The sequence below is a fragment of the Cervus elaphus genome, chromosome 7, assembly GCF_910594005.1.
Source record: "Cervus elaphus chromosome 7, mCerEla1.1, whole genome shotgun sequence".
Taxonomy (NCBI): Eukaryota; Metazoa; Chordata; class Mammalia; order Artiodactyla; family Cervidae; genus Cervus; species Cervus elaphus.
The window spans coordinates 29,332,857-29,357,490 of record NC_057821.1 but is presented as its reverse complement, the minus strand read 5'-3'; the positions used below and the strand labels follow the sequence as shown (position 1 = coordinate 29,357,490).

At 48.9% G+C, this 24,634-nt stretch overlaps 1 protein-coding gene across 1 annotated transcript; it reads right to left on the bottom strand.

The window, feature by feature from the left end:
* Positions 1–5,946: 5,946 nt before the first annotated feature.
* Positions 5,947–24,009, bottom strand: LOC122697352 (tripartite motif-containing protein 26). Its single transcript, XM_043908114.1, has 8 exons — positions 23,875–24,009; positions 15,465–15,951; positions 15,205–15,300; positions 13,696–13,926; positions 9,409–9,431; positions 8,819–8,934; positions 8,546–8,578; positions 5,947–8,010 (listed from the first exon to the last, which is right to left on the bottom strand). The coding sequence occupies exons 2-8, from the start codon at positions 15,900–15,902 to the stop codon at positions 7,328–7,330; spliced, it is 1,620 nt and encodes a 539-aa protein (XP_043764049.1). The 5' UTR covers positions 15,903–15,951; positions 23,875–24,009; the 3' UTR covers positions 5,947–7,327.
* Between the last annotated feature and the right edge of the window lie 625 nt (positions 24,010–24,634).

The window sequence follows — 24,634 nt, the reverse complement described above, 5'->3', positions numbered from 1 at the left end:
TGGACTGGGAGTCCTTACCACTGGACCACAGGGGCCAGCAGTTACGGTCTGAGTCCCGAGTTCTTGCCTGCTTTGTCAAGAACAAATGCACGTGAGAAGGCAGAAGGTAAAGAGTTAAGTAGAAAGTTTATCAAAAAGGAAATTATATTGCAGAAAGACAGACGGGCTAACTCAGAGAGAGACACACACCGTTGGGAAGTTTAAATCTCATTAGGAGGCAGCCTTCCACGTATTTGTCTTCTTTCGGACAACTGTATTGTTTTGACCCCACCGTTAATTTGCCTCTGGACCCTTCCCTGGATACTCACGCATCCTTCAGTTAAGATGGATCCCCTGGTTGGGCCAATGGGGGCTACTCTTTAGTTGCAATACATAGGCTTCTCATTGCGGTGGCTTCTCTTCCTGTGGAGCACAGGCTCCAGGGAGTGTGGGCTTCAGTAGTGGCAGCTTCTGGGCTCCAGAGTACAGGTTCAATAGTTGCAGTGCACGGGCTTAGTTGCCCCAAGGGATGTTGGGGTCTTTGCGGACCAGGGATTGAACCCACGTCTCCTGCCTTGACAGGCGGATTCTTTACCACTGAGCCACCAGGGAAGGCCCTGTTGCTGGTTTTTGTATTGAGGTGTAGCTTTGCAAACCTGTTCCAAGGTCACACGATAAAAATCTCTGGAACTGACCAAGCTCTGTAGCAACAGTTGCCATGGGCCTCCAGATCAAAACCAGCCAGTTCCCTGACCCCATATTATGTAAAATATCCACCCTACTATCCACCTACAGCATCCTAACCAATCACCTAATGCCACTATTCCAGTAGGAATTTTCTCTGTCTTGAGACTATAAAAATTGACTGCAAGCTGTTGAAAGTGTTCAGCTCTCCTTTTGAACCAGCCTGCTATTCTAACAGCCTCTCCCACTCTAGTAAACTTTATTCTCCTCTCATTGTGCCTTACATCTGGAAACTCTTTTCCAACCCCCGCACAGATCACGACATAGATTTCAAAATATAGACAGGAGTTCAGTCACAAACATACAGTCCTAGGGCCCATTTGAAGCAGGAGTGCTTCAGGATTTGTAAACAGGGGGCTGCTGATGAATGGACAGCCTGGGTCTTATCTTCTTCTCACCCCAGGTGTGCAGAGGAGGCCAGTTGTAAATATCTAGCTTGGAGCCCATCTATCTCCTACCTCAAATCCACTTTAGGATTTTTATCAGAAATCAATACATGTAAAAGTGCTGGGCACACTGCCTGGTGCAGTTTAAGTATCAACAATTCTGCTGTGTGCTCAGTCGCTCAGTCATGTCCAACTCTTTGCAACCCCATGGACTGTAGCCCGCCAGTCTCCTCTGTCCATGGGATTTTCCAGGCAGGAATACTGGAGCGGGTTGCTCTTTCCTACTCCAGGGGATCTCCCCAACCCCAGGGATTCTAACATCTCCTGCACTGGTCTGGGAAGCCCTGCTACTGCTAACAATGACTTAAAATCTTGGAGCTGGGAAGAGCCTCAAGGGATGATCAGATCCAGGCTTCTATCTTCAGGCAGAATCTAATGTCCATTTTACAGATAAGGCAACTGAAATAAAGAAAATCTAAGTACTGAGAAAAATAGGTATTTCCTCCAATGAGACCTGTTGCAAAAAATATCTTTTTCCTCCTAAGGAAGTCAAGAGCTATTGGGGCTGTGTTCCTCAAAGGCCCCATTCTCTCCCCCCTGGAGCACACACTATGATCATAGAGGCACTGTGGACTTGCTATGGGAGCTTTTGAAATTTTCATCTTAAATTTCCAGCTGATATGTAGAACTCATCCTCAGCTTCACCATATTGTAAGCTAACTATTGTGTTAAAAAAAAACAAAAATAACATTTCTTCCAGTTGCACTGTGAATTAAGTGGTCAGAACTGTTTTCAGTTTCACAAGAAAATAGATGAGTACGCTGACATGCTCAAAGAATTTTCATTTTGCTCTTTAAATCCTTGGTGGCTGTGAGAAATGGGATATTTCCTGTCATATCAGTAGACAAGAATGTCACAGTCATCAGTGACTGCAGCCCTCAGATGTGAGCTGGTGAGCCCTAAAGGAACTCAGCAAGGAGTATACCTGCTATCTAGCAGCCATCAGACTACAGTCCCTCCCTGCAGTGAGCCCTGAGGAAAGGGAGCTTAGGATGTGAAAATGGGATAATGGCCCCAGACAGCTGAGATGTCTATCAAAGGAATGAGTTCAGTAAGTCTAGACTTTTGCATCTTCCCTTACTTTAGAAAAGTGCTAAATTCCTTAACTTGGGACATCTGGTTTTCTTTAATTAACAATAATCTTTTGATGTTCAGACTACTTGCTCTTTGTTATAAAACTTATCTATATAACCTGGCTCATCCTCTAATCTCTCTGGAGCAGTCCTCTCAGGGTTACCTGAGATCCTGTCTCCCGGGCTTGGAGTCCTAAAAATTCCCATAGAATAAAATGTAACTCTCAACTTTTAGGTTCTGGAAAACTCACACTTAATGTCTCTTAAAATATTACTTCTCTCAATTTCTCTCTTTTCTCCTCCCAGAACTTTGTAAGTTGTCGACATAGATGTCTGGGAGGAGAGAAGAGAGAAATTGAGAGAAGTAATATTTTAAGAGACATTAAGTGTGAGTTTTTCAGAACTGATAAAAGCTACCAAGCATAGATTCAAGAAACACAGGTGCTAAACAGGATAAAGACAAACCTACCCCTAGAACAGAACGTGAACAAAAGAAAGACAGGGAAATCTGTAAAGTAGCGAGGAGAACATGTCCCAAGGAACAAGCAAGTCAAACGTCAGCAGACTTCTCAACAGCAACAAGGGAGTTTGTGGAAGAGTCCCTGAACTTCTGAAAGAAATGCCATTAAATTAAACGACCACTCAGTTAAACTCTAGCTCCAGAATAAGAAAAGAAAACGTAGTTTACCACAAACCTTTCCTGAGAGATCTAACATTTTCCCCTCAAGAAGAACAAAGTTAAACCCACGAGGAAGAGGGAGGTGATGTAAGAGGCAGCCATAAACAGAGGCAGAGATTAAGCCATAAGCAGAGACAGAAGCAGAAGGAAGCATTAACTCTGTATTAGAACAATGACATGGTGACTAATTGGGGGTATATTACGACAAAGTGTGTACAAGATTATCTTCAGACATCAAAGTTTAATTTCAGACACCAAAATATTAAAGAAAACCTATATGGAAAGTGAAAGTGTTAGGGGAAGCATGCTGATTGAAACCGCCCACCCTGGCCAGGCACCATAGTAATAGAATAGGTGGTGAGTTTGTTTGTGTGTGTGTGTGACAAAAAATGAAGGTGAACAGTGAAGTCGTCAGGGAGAACAGAGCTAAATCTTCCTTCTCCACAGTGGAAAGCTAGAGCCCCAAATCTATGCTATTTACAAAAAATGAAGGTGAACAGTGAAGTCGTCTGCCAAAAAGGATGAACTGGGTGACTGGGGAGAGGAATAGGGCAAGGCACTGTTTCATAAAAAAAACAACTTAAAAGAAAGAATATAAAAAATTTAAAAATTCAAGAACAATCTGTTGAATAAATCTTGCTGGCAACTTTCTGTACTAAGATGGCATCATACATTTTTATTATCACACATTTTTATTATTTTGCAAGGGTCTTATATGCTGACAATTTATCTTCTATAGTTTATTTTAGATGTATGACACTCATAACTCATTAAAACAATGACCTGAAGGCATTAATATTTTGCTCAAATGGAAATGTTCCCTATTTAATAAGTATTAGCTTTTATATAGTAATCACCTTAGAAAGTTTCAAAAGTCTCTCATTGTACAAAAGCTCTTTTTAAGAAACGATAAAAGGCATTTTGAGAATGATGAAATTATTTCATAAATAAAGGATTAATAGTGTATTTTAGGGGACAGTTCATATTAACCAACAAATTTAAATTTTCAAGGACATGCTAGTAATCAGAGAAGACAAATATCATAAGATATCATTTATATGTGGAATAAGATGATACAAATTAATTTATGTACAAAAGCAGACTCACAGTCTTTGAAAACAACTTTATGGTTATTAAAGGAGAAAGGGATGGGGACAGATAAATTAGGGAGTTTGGGATTAACATATACACACTATATATAAAGTAGATAACTGGGACTTCCCTGGAGTTCCAGTAAAGACTCTGTGCTTCCAATGTAGGGGCTGCAGATTTGATCCCTGGTTGGGGAATTAGGATCCCTATGCCGCATGGTGTGGCCAAAAAAATTTTTTTAACTAAAAAAATTAGATAATCAACAAGGACCTACTGTATAGCACAGAAAGCTCTACTCAGTGTTCTGTAATAACATGGGAAAATAATCTGAAAAACAGATTTATGTATAACTGAATCACTTTCATGAGAAACACTGGGCTGGAAGGAGCACAAGCTGGAATCAAGATTGCCGGGAGAAATATCAATAACCTCAGATATGCAGATGACACCACCCTTATGCCAGAAAGCAAAGAAGAACTAAAGAGCCTCTTGATGAAAGTGAAAGGAGAGTGAAAAAGTTGGCTTAAAGCTCAACATTCAGAAAACTAAAATCATGGCATCCGGTCCCATCACTTCATGGCAAACAGATGGGGAAACAGAGGCTGATTTTATTTTTCCTGGGCTCCAAAATCACTGCAGATGGTGACTGCAGCCATGAAATTAAAAGACACTTATTCCTTGGAAGGAAAGTTATGACCAACCGAGACAGCATATTGAAAAGCAGAGACATTACTTTGCCAACAAAGGTCCGTTTAGTCAAGGCTATGGTTTTTCCAGTGGTCATGTATGGATGTGAGAGTTGGACTATAAAGAAAGCTGAACACCGAAGAATTGATGCTTTTGAACTGCGGTGTTGGAGAAGACTCTTGAGAGTCCCTTGGACTGCAAGGAGATGCAACTGGTCCATCCTAAAGGAGATCAGTCCTGGGTGTTCATTGGAAGGACTGATGTTGAAGCTGAAACTCCAATACTTTGGCCATCTGATGTGAAGAACTGACTCATTTGAAAAGACCCTGATGCTGGGAAAAATTGAGGGCAGGAGGAGAAGGGGATGACAGAGGATGAGATGGTTGGATGGCATCACCGACTCAATGAACATGGGTTTGGGTGGACTCCGGGAGTTGATGATGGACAGGGAGGCCTGGCGTGCTGTGGTTCATGGGGTTGCAAAGAGTAGGACGTGACTGAGCGAGTGAACTGAATCACTTTACTATACACCTGAAACTAACATTCTCTCAAGATTCAAATGTGAATTAAGATATTATAATCAATGCATAACATTTCTAGTAATCAACACATTTTACATATATGTATTTAGAAAGAAAAAATAAATTCTTTTAAAAACAAAAAACATTAATAAGTCCACACATGAGTTCAAGGAGGAAATATGGTCTTTGCCATTTAGTATAATCTTTCTTTAGATACAGAAAGGAGGTACTTTCTGTAATCCTCCCTCTCCTACCTTTAAGATGACAATTTAAAAAAATTCAAAAAAGGACAAGAAATGGTGAAACAACTGAATGTCAGGAGGGGAAATTGACTCTGTAGGTTATATCTGTTGGGGCACTTTCATTTTTCAGGGAAGGATTGTGGGGGTCCTGTACTGGACGTCACCCTTCTCTCGGGAGCCCCTGCTCTACAGAAGCTGGATCTCAGCACCAGGTCACCACTGCAGGAGAGGAAGAACAAGCTGGAACCTTGGCAGTGGCTGGTCTGTGTCCCAGGCGAAGCTCTTCTTTGGGGACTTTCAGCAATGACAGCACGTGTGTGCAGGCAGAGGATAGTGAACAAAGCTGCACAGTTTTAAAGGATCTAGAAGGGGCACCGTAGAAAAACCCTGGCCTACTGCTATCAACAGAACCTTTGTGTGGCCACAGACTGTGAAGGTCTGGTGATATCTGAGTCACAATTAAATACACATGAATCCAGGCTGTTCATTCAACAAGTTTTTACTGAGCACCTACTCTGTGCGCAGCACTGAACTAGGTGTCATGGAGAATACAAGAGAAGCAGAAGACGTGGTATCCGTCCTCGATGAGCTTACAAAACTAGGGGCAGAAATCAGAATGTACATGTGACTCAGGCAGCATGTGAAACATACAAAGAGCGCAACTTCAGACAATGTGGCAGCTAAGAGACCCTGAGATCCACAGCAGCTGGGAACAGTCTCCTAGAGCAGGGGAGGGGTTAAAATTAGTCAGCAGGAGATTGGCAGAATGCCTGGAATGGATAAGAATAAAGGCTGCGAGGTAATCTGGCTGGAGCACGAGCTTGTGCTAAACTGTGGGCACAAGCAGAGCCCGGACAGAGGCGGGGACTGGGGGTTGGGCCCGTGGGCAATGAGGATATGCTCTGAAACCTCTCTTGACATGCAGACCTGGTGGGTTGCTGGGGACCCCTGCTGCCCTTCTCACAGCCCCTCTCCTAGGAAAATGGGACCTGGATATCGAGGGGAGCTAGTGACAGAAGCTTAATATCCCGCTGCAGCACCCACCAGGGCTTCCAAGGCAGGGGAGGTTTTGTTTGACTGAATATTTGCCTTGGTGCTTCTATATGAACCAACCAAGAGCAGGGCATTCTGGATTCTTTAAGAGACTCTCCTCACAAGGACCAACTCACAGAGATAATTTACCGACCAACGACCCCAGCTGTTACCCCAAAGATCTATGTACCTAGATTCATTCCCCTGAGACCACAGATGGCTTTAGGGAGCCCCGCCTCCTAGTGATGGAAACCTCAGCCCTGATCTCGGAGAAGCATGGACTTCGCCCTGCACCTTACGAGGAGAGGCTTTCTATTTGCACTCCAGGCGGCTTAAACGACCTGGGACATTTTCAAGTACACTTAACTCTGAGTTGGGGTGGCGGTAGGCGTGCTCAAAGTGCTGCGGAGGCAGGCAGCAGAAGGGGATTTGGTCAAAGCAGAAGCCATGGGATTGGAGGGCAGTAAAATGGCCTTGGGGGTAATAGTCAACTGGTCTTTCCCAAGAACAGCTGGCAAGGGATGCCATTTGGGGCGAGGGAGGGCAGAGCTGGGTCAAAGGCAGTGGGGAAGAGGAGGGAGGAGCCTTTCTGGACTTCAGGGTCAGAAGTCAGCACAGGAACCCCGGGGCAGGGAGAAGACCCCAGGGCAGGATGGATGGAAGAGCACTGAAAGAGGTCCCAGAGGGGCCACAGCCACAAGGAGGGAACGGCAGCGGACATGGGGCCCCTTCCCTCGCCTACTCCAGGTGCTCCAGGCAGACACCTCCCCTCCCGTCAGAGCCCAGAATTCCAAAGAGAAGCGTCAGTGGGTATGGGGCTGGGAGCTGGGGCTCAGGGTCTCAGCAGGAGGCGTGTTCCCGGCCACTTGAGCCACAGGAAGGGGAGCAGGCGCCGGGTGAAGGTGGCAGTGAAGGTGTAGATGAGTTCTTGTGACTCTGCGTTGGTGAAAGTCACGGTGCCCCCTTCGTAATCCAGGGCGATGCCCACTCTCCGGGGCCGCAGCGCTGGGAAGAGCTCAGCCTCGGGGCTGGTGTTGGCCCAGATGCCAGCGGAAGAGAGGCGCAGCGCCCACACGCCGTCCTCCGGCCGCAGGGAGAGGTCTCCCTTCCTCTTCACCGAGTCTCTGGCCACCCCCACCAGGCAGCTTTCCAGAACTTCCTCCTCCTCCTCCTCCGCTTCTTCCTCTTCATCCCCCAGCGACTCCTCGTCCTCGTCCGTCTCCCAGTCGTCGTATCCGTCCCCGTAGCCGGCCTCCTCTTCTTCCTCCTCCTCCTCCCCTTCTTCCGCCTCGTCCCCCTCGTCCTCATCCTCGGACCAGCCCTCCCTCTCCACCTCCACCTCCCAGTAGACCTTGCCCCAGGTGAAGCCCTTACTGCCCAGCACCCCCGGCTCACAGTCAAACTGCTGGGGGTGCAGGTAGGCACCCTGGTACAGGCCGCTGTAGGTCACGCACTTCCAGTCCTCCGACAGCTGCAGGTACCCGCTGGCCGACTGTGGGTCGAGGGTGACGCTCACTGTGGGGACAAAGGAAGAAGCAACGGTGTCACCAGCAGGCCGGGAGGGGACCCCAGTCTCCACGGCAGGGGTGCCACGCTCCATGATCCAAGGAGTATGTGCCACACCTGCGGCAGTGTGACCAGGCCCCTCGTGGGTCTGCAGTGAAGGCAGGGCCAGAGGGAGCACACGGTGGGGCTGGGGCAGAGAGGTCTCCGGGCTTACGAAGCCACGGCAGCTTGCTGCGAACACAGGAGCCACGTGATCAGGCAGATGAGAAGGAAGTCAGTCACAGGGACTTAGTCAAAGGACTGGTGGCAGGACCTCCAAGGACAAAATAACCAACCTTGGGGCAGGAGGGGTCAGACTATCAAGTGGAGGCCTCTACTCCCCACTGAAGAGCAGCAGATGGGTCAGAAAAGACAAGGCGGGGGCTTCAGATGTGCAGCTGGGAAACTGCCCCTGCTGGATGAGAGGGCGGGCGATCGGGGGGCAGGACGCTGTGGGGAGAGTACTCTTTGTGATAAATCTGGGAACAACTGTTTGGATACTCACCGGTCTTATATTCTAAGTCTCTCAGCAGCTTCCCTGGAGAGGAAAAATGAACAGCAATGACCCTTGAGCTCAGCAAATGTAGGAGCCTATTTCTCACTCAAACAGTACTAATTTTGTGCCAAGGGCCCATCTGTGAAGAAGCCGGAGAAAGAAAACCCCAGGAGACCTCAGAGGAATGAGGTCAGACACACACAGTAAGGAGCCATGTACCCTCTCCTCAAAGCAGCACCCACCCAGTCGTGATCCCACCCCAAGACCCTCCCCAACCCTTACCCTGGAATTCTCGTAGGCCTCGCTGCAGAAACTGAAGTTTATCTGAGAATTCTCCTGTCTTTTTTTTAACTACTCGAGCAATGGGTTTCCCAATCCAGAACTTCTTCCGTGGATACCTGAGATGACAGACAAACCTGTTACTTAGCTCTTCTTACACTTCTCTCAATCTTTGTGACAATTTATGAAAGAGGAGGGAAAGGTATGATTATCCCAGGTAACAGAGAAACAGGCCCTCAAAGGTACTCAGTCCAAGGCTGAACCAGGATTTACGACCACCAGCAGACTCAACATCCAGAGCTCTTTTTTCTACCAAGGTGTGTCCTCACACCATCCTGTCATGTCTCAGACAAGGCTAGTGGGCCCAGGAGTGGAGATTATACAGAGAACTTGCTCTGGTACAGACCAAGTCTCCACCAGTTCTCAAGGATGTGTACTTGCTTCCAGGAGACAAGGTCATCGTGATGAACCCTGGGATGTGGGTACCTCTGACCCCATATCACATGCCACTAATTTGGATCATGGCCAAGGAACAGGGGAAGGGACACGGGCACAAGGGAATGAGGTGCATTGTGAAAACAAAACTCTGTTACCTGTTTAAGAAGTCTCTGGTGTCCTGGAAGGGAAGAAAGCACAAGCATCAGTGTGAATTAAAGAAGACTTCGTCCATATGTACCAACACTATTAGAGACCAGGCTGCATCAATGAACAAATACTGTTTTTTCCTTATGAAGCTGACATTCTCGCAGCAGCAAAGGATAAAACAAAAAGAAAGCAAACAAAATAATCACAATGACAGAGCGAATGGAGGGGGGCCAGGGGACGACTGAACCAATTTCTCTGAGAGGATGACACTTATGCTCAGATGTGAAGGAGAAGGTGCTGGCCAGGTGAAGAGTGGGAGGAAAGCAGGGTGAGAAACGGCTTGGCAAAGGTGGCAGGGGCCGAATCATGCGGGGCTGGGCAGGCACAGTAAGGAGTTCAAATTCTGTGCCACATTCAGAAGCAAGCCACTAAAGAGTTTCAAGTAGGGGAGTGATTGTATGTGATCTGCTTCACAGTGGCTGAGACGGCTAACAACCCTCTAGAATTCATTCTCCCCTTCTTTGTAGTAATAGAATCTGTGAAATAACAGCTGGGCAGTGTTACCAAAAACTACATTTCCCAGATCCCTTTGCAACCAGGTATGGTCATGTGACTAAGTTCCAGCCAATGGGATATAAAAGGAAGCAATGGCTACAATTTGGGGGTTATGTCCTTAAAAAAAAAAAAAATTCCATTCGTCTTCCCCTTTCTGCTTGGCTCAGTTTTGAAAACAAGGGTGAGCCCAACTTCGGCTACAGAGCTGAGGACAACATCCCTTGAGGTTGGTAAAGCCACCAGATGGAAGTAACCAGCTCCCTGGCTGACCACATGGACAGCTACCCTGACAGCTCTAGACCCCTCATGTCTGAACTGTCACTGGCAGAAAAGTAACTTGTTTGGTATAGTAGCTAGCCAAAATCCTAAGTGATCAAGCACTTGGCCATCCTGTACAGAATGGATTGATTAAGAGAGATAATGCCAACACGGGGGAGCAGTCTGGAGACGGGTTTGTGGACCGGCAAGGGTGACGATGCCCTGACTAGGGCAGTACAGTGTGGCCAGGGAGGCAGCACATGCCAGGTGTGAGACAGACCGGGCATACTGGTAAAGAACAACTAATGACAGGCCACAGTTTGCGCAGGATGGAGAATGGTGCTACCTGAGTGATGGGACATGGTAGAATGGGGAGGGGGTGCTTGTGAGACGCTGGTTATTTCCTTTTTGTGAGTCTAAAGCCTCCATAACACTTGATGGTAATTTTTGCCTTCCTTTCACTAATTCCACAAATATTAAGTGCTTCCTGTGTGTCAGGTGCCACTCTAGAAGTGGGGATAGAGAAGGAAAAAAAAGAGACACAAATCTCTTAACAGGGGGAAGCAGACAGCAAAGAGTCAACCTAACAAATCCATTAGATGACGCCATTAAGTGACGAGTGCTACAGGAAGAGAGTAGCCTGGAGGGGGACTGGGTAAGGGTCGGGGCAGAGTGACCTCTGAGAGAGTGAAATTTGGGAAACAAATGAAATCACCGAGTTGTGCCTACAGCGGACTGTTTCATCAAATTTCAGGAAGAACTTGGGGTCTTGCTCCCGAGAGGCCATCAAACAGGTGAGAGCTACATCAATGTGCCACCATGAAGCAACTGCCCAGAGACTTGTTGCCCTTCTCCTCGGTCCCTCAAAACAAGTCCAAGCCAGTTCCAGACTGGTGATAAATCTGAGACAGTATATGTCAACAACTCTGCCAGGAAAGTGAAAGTGAAAGTTGCTCAGTCGTGTCCAACTCTTTGCGACCCCATGAACTATACGTCCCATGGAATTCTCCAGACCAGAATACTGGAGTGGGTAGCCTTTTCCTTCTCCAAGGGATCTTCCCAACCCAGGGATTGAACCTAGGTCTCCCACATTACAGAAGGATTCTTTACCAGCTGAGCCACAAGGGATACGTGGCATAAAAAGGCAAATAAATGGGCAGTTAAGTGGGCAGGATTAGGGAGCTAAGAGGGTGGACTATGGGACACAGGAGTTGCTATTGGAGTCTGAGAGAGAGAGACTGAGGCTCATCTAAGGGCAGGTTGTGAGCGCCCGGAGAGGATGGGACCCAGAGCGCCAGTGCAGGAAACCTTCTCCCAAAGGCCGCCCAAGGGGCGACCTGGGAGTCCTGAGATGACCTGCAGCCTCACACCCGGGGCCTCCACAGGGAAGCAACCCGCCCAGGGCTCCTGGAGGGCCCCCAACCCCCACCTCCAACTCCTGGGGCCGCGGTGAAAGAGGCAGTCAGAGCAGCAAGCCTGGGGCAGGAATCACAGCAATGCTGGGTAGTAAGAACCCGAAGGTTCTTCATGGGCATGGATGGCGCTCACAGTGGAAGGCAGAGTCGCCAATTGCCACTCGACCCTGCAAGGCCCACCCTGGGCTGAACCAAGGAGCTGGTTCCTGGTACCCTCCAGAGGTGCTCCCGCCTCCCCTAGCTCCCTTAAACCTCCTCCTGACAGTGATGCTCCAGAGATTTTTCCTATCACCTTTGTCAAAAGGCCTCTGTATTTATCTCCTGTCCTGCTGTTTCTCCCTCACCTATATTTCTTTACCAGATTTTGGATCAGGGCCCCCATCTTAGTAGGGCCTCATCCTTACTGTCCACTGACAGTCTATCTCTGGAGAAATACTAACACTAGGACAGGAGTTAGCTGTCCAGTTTCCTTCAGCAAAGGCAGACCCAAACACGCAGAGAGAAAACCCACCAGCGCCACACTCCCGCGCTGACCTCCAGCAGACACCCACTTTCTCTCCCTCCCTCCTCCCACCCGGCCCCAGGGGTGCCTTCTATCTGAGTGGTCTCAGAGGCGCTGAAGGCTGGGCCTCTGTCGGTCCACAAAGCTCTTCCAGGCGGACTGGGGAGAAGCTCCCCTCTGGGCAGACGCAATCGGATCCCCGCCCCCCGGCACCCTGGCTGTGTCCCTCTCTGGTCCACAAGTGCACACCCACACAGTGGCCGTGGCTGGGGCTGTGGGGAGAGGAAGGATGTGCACCCCTGAAGGGGAGGGAGAAAGGAGACAGCAAGTGATCTAGTCAGAGTCAGAGAGAGAAACCTGAGGGAACAGAATGACAGAGGAGGAAAGGAAGGAGCCAGAGAGACATTCTGGACAAAGTTGAGAGAAAAGAAGAGCAAGAGGCCGGAGGCCTGGGAGTCAGGACACTGGGGCTGGAGCTCTGACTCACTTCCTCATCTGCCTCACGGCCTGGGATGAACTCTTCCACCCGCTGGTCCTCTGAGACTTCATCACTGAGGGCTGGAGCGGAAGAGTTCCCAATGCTTGAGTCAGAATCCACAACGACAGAGAGGCAGGCAGAGGCCACCTGTGCGGCACATGTACCTGGGGGCCTCGCCATCTCCCCTGACATCCCGCCACTGACTTTCCCTGCCACGGGCCAGGGCCAGCGTTTCCCTAGACGTCCTGGGTGGTCCCGCTGCCGACAGACAGGCCAGCCACCCCCCACCATGCAAGTGGAGGAGCTCATTACACAGGCCGTCTCCTGGCCTGTGGGCTGGGGGGCAGAGGGATCACACATGATCCACCCAAAGGCAGTTCAAAGCCCTGTTCACGGCAGTGTGACTCCTGTGGGAGGCTCCCGGCGGAAGGGGTTGTGGTGTCATTGCAACTTAGCAACCATCCATGACTCCAACCCATAACCCTCCCTTTATCAGCATCAAAGCTGCCTTCTCCAGGAGGTGCCCCAGAGGCACCCTGCCAGCTCACTACCTGATTCTGAGGCTGATGCCACAGGCCCAGAGAAAACCTCTGTCTTCTGACTCCCTTCCCCAGCTGCCTATCTCCTCCAGATCCCCTGGGTTCTTAAGAGAAGCCACCGTTCAGCCGTCCCTCAGCCGCCCCCGACCCCACAGCCTTCTTCATCTCCAGAATCATAAAAAGCCTCCCCTGGACCAGCGTCTGCCAGTGACTTGTTAGAAGACAGGCTCATGACGGCAGTGATGAGAAAGCAGGATAGTCATGAAAATACTAACAAGCTTCCCTTCCATTTCTACAGCACTTCTCAAGACTGTAAACTCTTGCTCGTAAAAAGTTTACTTTTTGAAGTGACACTGTGCCAATTATCTCATTTTACGCTCATGCAATCACTACAGTGAGTGGTGGGGATAAGGAGCATCGCCTCCATGCTTCAGATGAGAAAACGGAGGCCCCCGGAAGAAGAGACTCTCCAAGGTCCCGTGAGGGAGAGGCAGGGCCATGCCTGCCGTCCTGGTCTCCTGGCTCCCTGCCCCAGGGAGGTCTCTCACCTGCATGAGCTCTGCAGCCGGCTGCTGCGCCTTGCCCTCCAGCTCGGAGATGACCTGCGCCAGCCGGGCAAGCTCCCCGACGCCCCTGGTCTTGAACTTCTCCCTGCCCTCTGTGAGCTCCTGCTCCAGCTTCGCCAGCTGGCCCAGCAGGTGCTGCTCCCGCTCCCTCAGGAACTGGTGGCCCTGCTCAAACTCAGCCACGATGCACTGCCTCTGGTCCTGGAGCTTCTTCTGCAGGGGTGGGAAGGGGGAGAAGGGGGTGACATCTCTGCCCCGGAGGGGAAGACCCCTCCAGGATCTGGTGTGGGGATGCACACGCTGGCTCTTTCACCCCTCGCTAACCCCATTCATGAGTTCTACAGTGTCCGGGCTGGAAGCCGCTTTGGAGCCTTCCTGGGGCAACCTCCTTTCCTCAGGGAAGACATGGTAAGTCAGTCAGGTCAGTTCCCTCATGGGACTGGAAGCCTGAGTGCCTGCCATCATCAGCTGTTCTAGGTAAACCAGTATGTTCCGAGGCCCTCTGAGGAACAGTGTAAGCCAACACAGTTTCCAACTGGCGTGTGCTGCCTCTTCTAGGATGTTTCCCTTGATTAATTTTATTCAAGCCTGACTAACCCTCTCTTCAGCATCCTCCCCAGTATGTGTAAAATATCTGCATGCACACTATCCTTGCCACACAGGACTATCTCCTCTTTCCTCAGTGAAACTCTGGAATGTCTACAACTGGGGTAATGTCCTTTCTTGTCTCCAAGTCTCCCTGCTGAGTCCAGGCTGGGACCTGGTCAGCATCCCCGCACACTGGGCACCTGGAGACACTGCCCGGGTTGGGCCATCTCCTGCCTCACTGTCCCTCTCCCGGGGCCCACCTGCTCACTGCAAGGACTGGCCCCAACATTCCTCCACCCTCCAGTGCCTGCTTCCCCAACAGACTTTCCCCAGAAAACTGGAATCTCTATCAGTTTTTTCCCTTCCTGATCGCCTCTCTAACCAAGCACTCAATGCGCTGCCTCTGTTTCCTAACTACTGGTAACCATGGACTCACTACACACAGCGTCCTCAGAGCTGGTCACGCCTGGCAGAGCCCACCCCTCTCAGTTCTCTTCTTGGAGCTAGTTCCCTCCTTCCAAACCCTCTGGCTTCCCTCACTCTCAAGAATAATGTCTCTCTTCTGCTCTTTGTAAGGAAGGACGAAGCCAGGCCTTCCTCAGTTCCTCACACCCTGACTCTGCTGAGCAAACAGGCCCTGCAGCTGAGGTGAATCACAGAAGGACCTTAGCCAACATCCAGGCAACGCCCTCACTTGTGAGATGAGGAAGCAGGTCAAGCCCGCAGACCTTAGACTGGCAGGGCGTGGGCCAAAACCCAGGTCTCCCGCTGCCAGTCCGGTCGGGGCTCCTCTCCCAGGGAGCCAGCGGCCTCCCAGCCGTGTCTCTACAAGCTCAGGAGCTCCTGCTCCGCGCGGCAGATCGCCTGCCTCAGGGCTCTCTCTCCCTCGACAGCCTCACTTACCAGCGCAGCCAGGATATCAGCTTCGCCCTTGGCCTGAAAGCCCTGAATTTTGTCTCTGTCTCTTCTTAGGGTACTCAGGTGGTTCAGGATTTTTTCCTGCAGAAAGACAAGCAGTGGGGATGCTCTGGGCTGAGGCAGGAGGGTGGGCTCGGGCCGAGTCCCTGGCCAGCAAGAAGCCTTCCGAGGGGCCTGCGCCAGGCCTCGCCGCCGGGTGGGCGCCGAGCAGAGCACCCCTCCCTGCGGGGGAGCGGAGGGCTTACCCTGTGGGGCTGGGCCGCCTTCTCCACCAGGACGGCCGAGTGCGGCCTGTGCTCCCGGGACTCCCGGCACATGACGCACAGCAGCTTGCCGTCGTCCTCGCAGTAGTAGTGCAGCTTCTCCCGGTGCCGCTCACACAGCCTCGCGTCTGCCTGCTCCTGGGTCGCCTCCCCCGGCTGCCGGCCCCTGTCCACCTTCAGCCGCTCTATGTTCTCCACCAGGCTGGCCAGCTGCCACACTGGCCGGATGTTCTCCTTCTTAAAAGGCTTCTTGCACAGGGGGCAGACGGGGCGGCCCCCTGAGACGGAGCGGATGTCAGTGGTACAGCTGCGGCAGAAGACGTGGCCACAGTCAATGGTCACTGGGTCCCGCAGGTAATCGAGGCAGATGGAGCAGGTCACCTCCTCTTCCAGACTCCGCAGCGGTGCCGACGCCGCCATGGTGTCCCGAGCTCAGAGGGGCCCTGTTCACCGGCTGGGACTTCTCCTCCTTGGGGACCAGACACGGAGTCAACAGCAGGCCCAGCAGAGGGGCAGGAGTGGCAGCCTCACATGGGGCTACCCGCCCAAGCAATCGACCAGTCAATCGCAGCTCCTATGAGGCTCCCCCAGAATCAGAGGGAAAGGACCTTACTGATCCTCAAGTCCAACACCCTCGTTTTACAGATGAGGAAACTGAGGCCCAGAGTGTGTAGCTTGGAAGAAGGGAGAGCAGCGCAGGTACCAGCCCATGCCATACTCTTGGGAACACACTCCTACCTCAAGACCCCTTCCTTCCATCTGCTGGAAAATTGCTCTAAAGTACCAATTATGAGAGAACAAGACACCAGATAACTACCTGCTGAACTATCATAATATACAAATCCACAACACCTACTATGTGCACGGTGCTCCCTGACTTGTGCAGTTCATGGGCTGCACAACTGTTCATGATGGGCCTTGACAGAGTCTAGAGACTCCTTTGTTTGCCCTGCAGACTTCAGGTTTCAAAGACTAAGTGCATTGAGGTTCCTTACTAAGACTCAAGGAGCATCAAGAGTTGAGTTCAGATGTCCTCCTTTATAGATGTTTCCTTGGGCTGTGTGAGTTTTTGACGGTTCACTTGCCCTAGAGAGTTGGTCCCTACCTACTCAGTCTGCTGGCAGAGCACTGCAGGGCCACAATGGACTCATTCTCAGCTGTGCCCCTCCATGCAGCTGGCCTGGCCACTTTCCTGCTAACAACAGAGGGAGCACAGAAGTTGAGCACAGAGGACTTTAGTCCTGTTTACCTCTGCAGCCTTGGCACACTTCCTGTCTGAGGTTAGAAGCCTCAGCACACCTAAACCAACAGCTGCCTCCTGCCCTCACACTGTGTGACAAGAGAAAACTCATTTAAGTACTCTGAGCCTCAGTTTATCCATCCATAAAATGGGGAGAGTCATACTTACCTTCAAGGATTTCTACATGGGTTGAGTAAAAGAATTATGCTAAAAGTATTAGGCATAAGCATGGTATTAAGGGGGAATCTAGAAGAGAATCCAGAACCCTTGGCTCCCAAATCCAGTGAGTATTCAAAGCACACGTAAAGCAAGAGTGGAAATTTAAAGTGGCAGCAAGAGAGGAAGTAAGGATGAAACGCCACGGTGACACATGGGCTCCAGAGTTAAAGTATTGTGGGGTGGAGACCCATCGTAGGCCACCGGGGCGGTCTCTGGGAAGACAGCCAGCAGACAGGGCGCACAGGTAACTGCCAGGCTGGAATGAAGCCCTTGGAACCACAGGCAAATCAATCTGATTACTTATTATGTACGTGAAAGTCCATTACAACAGAGTTCAGTGGCCTTCAATTTCTTTCACTGTAGTGACATGAATGAGCTAGAAATATAGCCCCAAAGAGAAAACAACATAGGAATACAAAGTCTACTTGAGCAATATATAAAAAGTGCTTTATAAAGTGAAAGTACTGTACAAATGTAAGGGATTATTTTACTACTGACAATGGACTCCAACCAGAAGCTCCAACAGAGTTAGAGATGTGTGACTTTAAGAGATGTAACGGGTGTGGAAAAGACCTTTATCTACAAAGCTCAAATGAAATGATTATAAAGAATTTAACTGGTAAATGCAGGTAATAAAGTTTTTAGAATGTTAATAAGGATGGTAAAAAGTCTAGGATTGCCTGGTGCAACTCCCTGGTTTGTCTGTTGAGGAAGTGAGCCTAACCCAGCACTCGGAAATGTAACACAAGGTTCAGTTCAGTTGCTCAGTCATGTCTGACTCTCTGAGACCTCATGGACTGCAGCACGCCAGGTTGCCCTGTCCATCACCAACTCCTGGGGCTTGCTCAAACTCACATCCAGCAAGTTGGTGATGCCATCCAGCCATCTCATCCTCTGGTCAGCAGTGTTGGTGATTCCTGTGGGCCACTGGAGCCCTTCACCAATCACTTTGCTAGGGGCTTGAAAGTTCAAAGGTTGAGGTTATTTGTTTCTTTTGTTGTAATGGGGGATGGCATGTGTTTAGGGCTGGGAAATTAATTCTGTTGCAAATGACCAGATGAATAAAAGGACTATGAGGAGCTTAGCTATGGCTCCCAGTTCACACAAAACCTGATACCCTCATCACTTGGAGCAGGGGTTCTTAACCCAGGCTCCATGCTGGACTTTGATGGATCTTTAAACCCCCAACATTATATGAATGATCGCATATGTACTAGACAAACAAACCTGTCCAGGGATTATGGAAGAACACCAGGGAAAAAGTGCAGGAGGGATGATAGAATTAGAAAAACATCATCTTGCAACCCCCACTATATAAGACAAGGATCATCATCTAATGCTAAAACCATGAGATGAAAGGTACTAGGGGATAGGACGGTTCCATGATGCCAAGGTACGGTGCAGTGGGTTACTCCCTAATGTACCTTGATAAGGGAGATTTGGTGATGGCTTTAAGCCAGTGACCCAATCCAGCATCACTAATAAAGGGACAGACTGGCATATATTTCTCAATGTGGTGCCCCAGGAATTGTACAATGTCACCTTTGCAGTAGTCCTGCGAAAAATGTTTGACAAGAATGAATCAAATCTTTCTACCTACCTTTCAGTTTACCAAAAATACAAGGGATAGAAATGAGCTATCAACCACATCATCAGGAAATAATCAGATAAATCAAGAACATGAGACATTCCCCAAGACAACTGGCTTGGTCTTCTAAAAAGTCAAGCTATGAAAAATAAAGCAGGAGTGTTCTTGATATAAATAGACTAAAGGGAAATAACAACCAAATGCAAATACTTTGATTGAATCTTGGCTTTTTTAAAAAGTTATAAAACAATCTGGGGACAATTAGGGGAAACTTGACTAAAGACTGGGTATCGGATCATATTGAGAAATTATTATTGATTTTTAATGGCATTTATTAAAGTTATGTATGAGAATGTCCGTATTTTTAGGCTATACATGCTGCAGGGTTTAGAACTGCACAGGGGCTTTCCAGGTGTTGCTAGTGGTAAAGAACCCGCCTGCCAATACAGGAGACATAAGAGATGCGGGTTCGATCCCTGGGTCAGGAAGATTCCTTGGAGTAGGAAATGGCAACCCACTTCATTATTCTTGCCTGAAAAATTCCATTGACAGAGGAGCCTAGTGGCCTACAATCAATCCATGGGGTCACAAAGAGTTGGACACAACTTGGCGACTGAGCACTCATGCACATATATAATACCACTACAACTTAATTTTAAATAGTTCAACAAGAAAAAATAAAAGTCAGAAAAATTCTGAGGAGAGGGGCTAGAATTTTCCATCCTTTTTAAAATAATCTGTACAAGGGTCTGTAACTACCAAAGACCCTGAAAATCATAATAGAGAGATGCTTGTGTCTGACACTTGTAGAAGCTCAAGACACAGGTGTTGAACAAACGATCAAATTCAGAGGACCAGAAAGCAATGCTAATTGCATATACATTTGTGTGACAGTCTGCTGAAACTAACAGAAGAAACATGGTACATTTCTATGTTCAATCCCCTTGCTTCATCATATAGGGTCCATCGCAAATGCATAACAAATATTGAAGAGAGCTTACTCTGGCATTGCTGAAAACATGTAAGATCCAAGGTGTAAATCTTAGATTGAATCCAGGTTCAGGTTTGGGTTCAACAGCCTGGTGACTGTCAACTTCTTGGTGACAGTATTTCTGTAGAACCCACCTTACTGGCCATTTACACACCTCATATTATTTAACATTCAGGATACTCTTCTCAGGAAACTGAGGTTCACGGAGGGAAGCAACCTGCCCAAGAGCACGCGGCAAGGATGCAGTGTCTGGTGCTGACGCCTCGGCCCAGTCCGCTACGCGCTCTTGTTCACCCAGGCAAACTGCAAAACTGGCCCTAATACCAGCTCCTTTGTCAGGAGGCTCCGATGAGGTCATCTCAATGGAAGGGCTTTGTAAACCGGAGTGTGCTGACAGAAGTCAAGGGGCACGTGTTACTGCTGACGCCGAGTGAAAGCACCCTCCCCTTACATTCGACAGGCAGTGCGCTTCCTGAATGAGATGCGGGTGGACCTGAACCCTACTCACATCTCACACCCAGCCCTTTCAAGCCAATGCAAAACTGACCCTCCCGCAAACCCCTCCCTGGCTTATCACGCTCCCCTGTGATTCTGCCCCTTCTATCACTTGTGCCTTCAGCACAGCCTGATGACCTCAACAGGTTTGCACAGGAAGGGGTAAAACTATCACTCTCCTTGCCATTCCTGGCTCTCGGGTGGACAGAAACCATAGAAATAAGAGCCAGCAAAAGTCTCTGCAATGACACGGTCCACCCTACTCCCTTTACCCAAACGAGAATCCTGAAACCTGAGGAAGTCATTTCATGAATTACCTTCTACCAGCAGCCATTCACCTCTGCTCAGGGTGGACAGGTCCTCTGACCCTTCAATAAACCGGAAGCTGGCTGTGATTCCACCGAACCAGGTAGAACTGGAGACACCAGCGTTTTTACTGTGCAACATAAAGTCACTGCTGAGATCAAGAGTCACCAATTGGTTTCTTTTGACAATTGGCTATTATGCAGGAAAAAGCCAGTTTACCAAATTTAGTTTCTTCAAGATCATAAATGGAGTCAGTGAGATGAACAACTATGGGTTAGTGAGATAGAGGCAGTCTTCCCATTCAATCTCCAGAGGCAGAAGGGCCTTAAGCCACCAGTTAGGGAGTTACTGCTTTATGTCAAATTTGAGTCACCAATGTCATCACACATTTGCATCTTTCAAATGTGGTCAATGACATGCCATAATATAACTGGCAAAAGATATTTTCTATGTGAAACATAAAATAATGGATGACATCTTAGATTTGATGAAACGAAGCATATCTTGTATAAAGTGCTGCCAGGGTCATCCAACATGTGCAATTCATACTGTCACCTCCTGCTTCAACTCCTGAGGTCAAAGCTGTACTGCAGGACACACAGGCCCCCTATAATCTGGGCCCCACTTACCAACCAGCCCTGAATTCTGCTTCAGCCTAATGTTAGAGACAGTGAGCCAGAAAGACAGCCCTTCTTCACCACCCCTACTCCCCACCCCATGCTCCTGTACATGAGTTTGTCAGCTCCAGCTCATCCTTGAAAGCCTGAATTAGATATGCCCCAGTATCTGTGGTCCTTCTAGTGACCATCCCACCTCTGAGCTGAATGAATTCCCTCCCTCAGGAAGCTCCTACAGACGCTGTTATTATAGCTACAATCACACTGCTTCCTAATTGATATTTTTACCCATCTTTCTCCCAATCAGGATGTGAACCCAAGGGTCATGTTTCACTGATCTTTCCATATCTTCAATATCAGACAAAAAATCTGTAAATGTTTGTGAGGCTAAATGTTATTCTATGATTCCAGAGTCCCGTATCTTCTTCATTCTCCCGTCACCACACTTCCCTTCCCACTTTGCGATCTCATTTCAGCAGGAGGCTCCAAGGGCTCCCCTCTGATTAGACACTCCTGGCCACAAACATTGCCCAGATCTCCTCTCTTCACACATATAGTTTGGGAGTGGGGGTTGGGGTGGGGAGGGACACTACACTTCTACCAACCTGTCAAATTTGAACTCACTCTGAGTGAGTGAGTGAGTGAGTGAGAGTTGCTCAGTAGTGTCCAATTCTTTGCTACCCCATGGACTGTAGCCCACCAGGCTCCTCTGTCCATGGAATTACCTAGCCAAGAATACTGGAGTATGTTGCCATTTCCTTTTCCAAGGGATCTTCCTGACCCAGGGATCGAACCGGGGTCTCCTGCATTGCAGGCAGATTCTTTCATCCTGGATGCCAGCCAAATTAAGGCTTTGCTTTCCAAAATTAATTTCTTTCCATTCTCCATGTCTTTTTCTATTCAGAGCCTAGTCTGAAGTCACCCCAAGAAGCCTCGATTCCAACTACGGGCTCTTGACTGCAGTCACAAGGTCTTCTGCAGTAGTTTGAGCCCAGCCTGTCACTCCCTCCCCACTTTGGGGGAAGTGACATCTAAGAAGCCACTATCTACTTCTCAGTTTCCTGACCACTTAACAAGAAAGAATAATGTCAAGTTTGCCAAACTGACTTCAAGCAAGTCACACAAGTGAAAAGTGTTCTCAACAGCAAAATACACTATAAACATACATCCTACAAAGGAGCAGAGAAGCCAACCGAAAAGAGCTCCCAGTGGTTAAAGTTGCAACAAAATGAAGTAGTACTGAATTATAACCCTGAGTATAAAATAAATATCCATGAGTCCATACTGACACGAATAAATGAATAACTTAATAAATAAGGCAAAAGAGACAAATCTCTTATGCAGAAGAATTGCAAAATAACACAGGTACAGAGATGCCCTTAAGGAGGGTGGCGCATACTCCCCACTCCTCTGCACAGGGTCTGACTACTTTCCATAGAGTACAGTATGGAAGGGAGGAGTGGGCGAGGCGGGAGGAGAAAGTTTAGGATGGAGAAGCCTGACAAGCACTACCTCAGCCAGGTAATCAAGACCAGCATCAAGTCATAAAGCATGTTCCCTTGATGTGAAGTGATGAAAATGGCAATCTACCTCTGTGGTCTTCCTCCCAATAACCCATAAGCCAGTCTTAGGAGCAGCCTATAATATAACATAATATAATATATATGGGGAGTATTCCTCCAAACTCTCAAGATTATAAAAAAAAAAGTTTGAGAAACTGCCACAGCCAAGGGGAGCATGTAGTAGTAGTACTGAAGTTGCTCCGTCGTATCCGACTCTTTGCGACCCATGGACTGTAGCCTACCAGGCTTCTGTGTCCGTGGGATTTTCCAGGCAAGAGTACTGGAGTGAGTGGGTTGCCATTTTCTTCGCCAGGGGATGTTCCCGACCCAGGGATCGAACCCACGTCTCCCACACTGCAAGCAGACATTTTACCCTCTGAGCCACCAGGAGCATAATGAGAACTAATTGGAATATGGTAACTTTGGTAGAATCATGAGACAAAAAAAGTACTTAGGTAAAAACTCTGAAAATGTGAATTCAGTATGTATGTCGGCCAATAATAATGTATCAGTACAGGTTCACTAATCGTAAGAAATGTTCCGGATTTATGTAAGATGTTAATAAATGAATAGGGGAAAGGTTGGGGGTACTGGGAACTCTGTACTAGCTTCCCAATTTTTCTATAAATCTAAAACTGTTCTAAAAAATAAAGACTATTTTTAAAAAAGGAATTGCAATTTGAGGTACAAAACAAAGTCAATTTTTTAAAAAGCTGATTCTTTTAAACTTGGGGCAGGGGTAACTCTAGGAATTATGATTTTTAGCTCAGGGTCCCTGACACTGATATTTGTTGTTGAATGAACCAATACCATTCTCAGGAAGCGCACACAAACCGTCGCAGTGCCAAACTCTGGAATGTACTGGGAATTTGGAGGTGTTAGCTTCTCATTTGTTCCACAAAGATAAATTTACACATTTTTCTAAGGGTGAAAAGCAGCAGGGAAAATGCTAAATTGCTAATGGGCCAGAGGAAGGAGTGAAGGCAAAACTCCAGCTATACGTGGCTAAACCGGTTTATTCTGACCAATTAAACAAACAAAACAAAAAATACCATGACTTTGGTTCTAGGGCCAGACTGGCAGTTTGCACGGCTCCAAGCAACGAGACCGTCATCTGGGCCCCATTACTTCTGGCTCTGGAGACAAGAATGGATGGGTGCCCGAGCTGGAAACGCGAAAGCGAGGAAGACCCACGAGGAGACAGCGAATGGAGGCCCAAGCCAAGCAGGAGGATTAGGCCGGGAGGGAGGACGGCGCGAACTTCACCCTTCTCCCGAGCGCGCCCGGCGGCCCGGCCCCATTCTGCCCGCGCGGCGCAGGGCGCGTGTGTGACTGCTGCTCTGCAGCATTCCTCACCGGGCACCCCCTACTCACCGGTCCCCAGCTCCGGGCCGCGAATCCCGAGCTGGGGTCGATCTTTCCCGCAGCGGTCAGTTCCGGGTCGTGCTCCTCCGCCTGCACCCAGGGAGACGGCGCGTCCCCGCCCGGTAATCTCCCGGCTTTTCGGAGCCCTCCACCGAGATTTTCCCCCCGGACCAGCACCCGGATTGGTCGCTGCTGAACGCCTCCTCCCAATGGGAGCCTTAGTTCCCTTACGTCACTGATCACTGGGCAAATCCCCGGGCCGTCGCAGGGGGTGGGGCAGCAGGGGCAGAGAAACGAAACTGAAATGCTGCGGAGCCTAGGTTTAGCGCCTGCTGTATTCTGAGTTTGGCGCGTCGTGCGCGCACCTGCGCTGCAGGATGGACGGAGGCGAAACTTAAGGCCTCATGAGACCCCTTTGTAGGACTCTGCAATGGGTGAAACCCTCCCCGCCTCCCGATTCCCGCCCCACCGGGAGGGCGTTTGGCATCCAAGTGGCGTTTGCCAGGTGCTCAACATTAAATAGGACTCCCTGATCCCAAAGCTTCCCGGGTGGCTCAGAGGGTAAAGCGTCTGTCCGCAATGCGGGAGACCTGGGTTCGATCCCCTGGTAGACTACAATCAATGGAATCAGAAAGAGCTGTACACGACTGAGCAAGTGCACTTCCCTGACCCAACCTGGCCTTAGATTTACTTCCTGGACTAGGCAGGATCTTAGCAGATAGTCTCGGGGGGCTATTTACAAAAATTAATTACCGTTTCCGAGGTGACT

Excerpts from the sequence above, each read along its gene's own strand:
- LOC122697352 (XM_043908114.1), bottom strand. The coding sequence starts at position 15,902 with ATGGCGGCGTCGGCACCGCTGCGGAGTCTGGAAGAGGAGGTGACCTGC. Across the intron at positions 8,935-9,408 it reads ACCAGAGACTTCTTAAACAG|GTATCCACGGAAGAAGTTCT; the intron begins GTAACAGAGTTT and ends CTGTCATCTCAG. Across the intron at positions 8,011-8,545 it reads AGACTTAGAATATAAGACCG|TGAGCGTCACCCTCGACCCA; the intron begins GTGAGTATCCAA and ends TTGTCCCCACAG.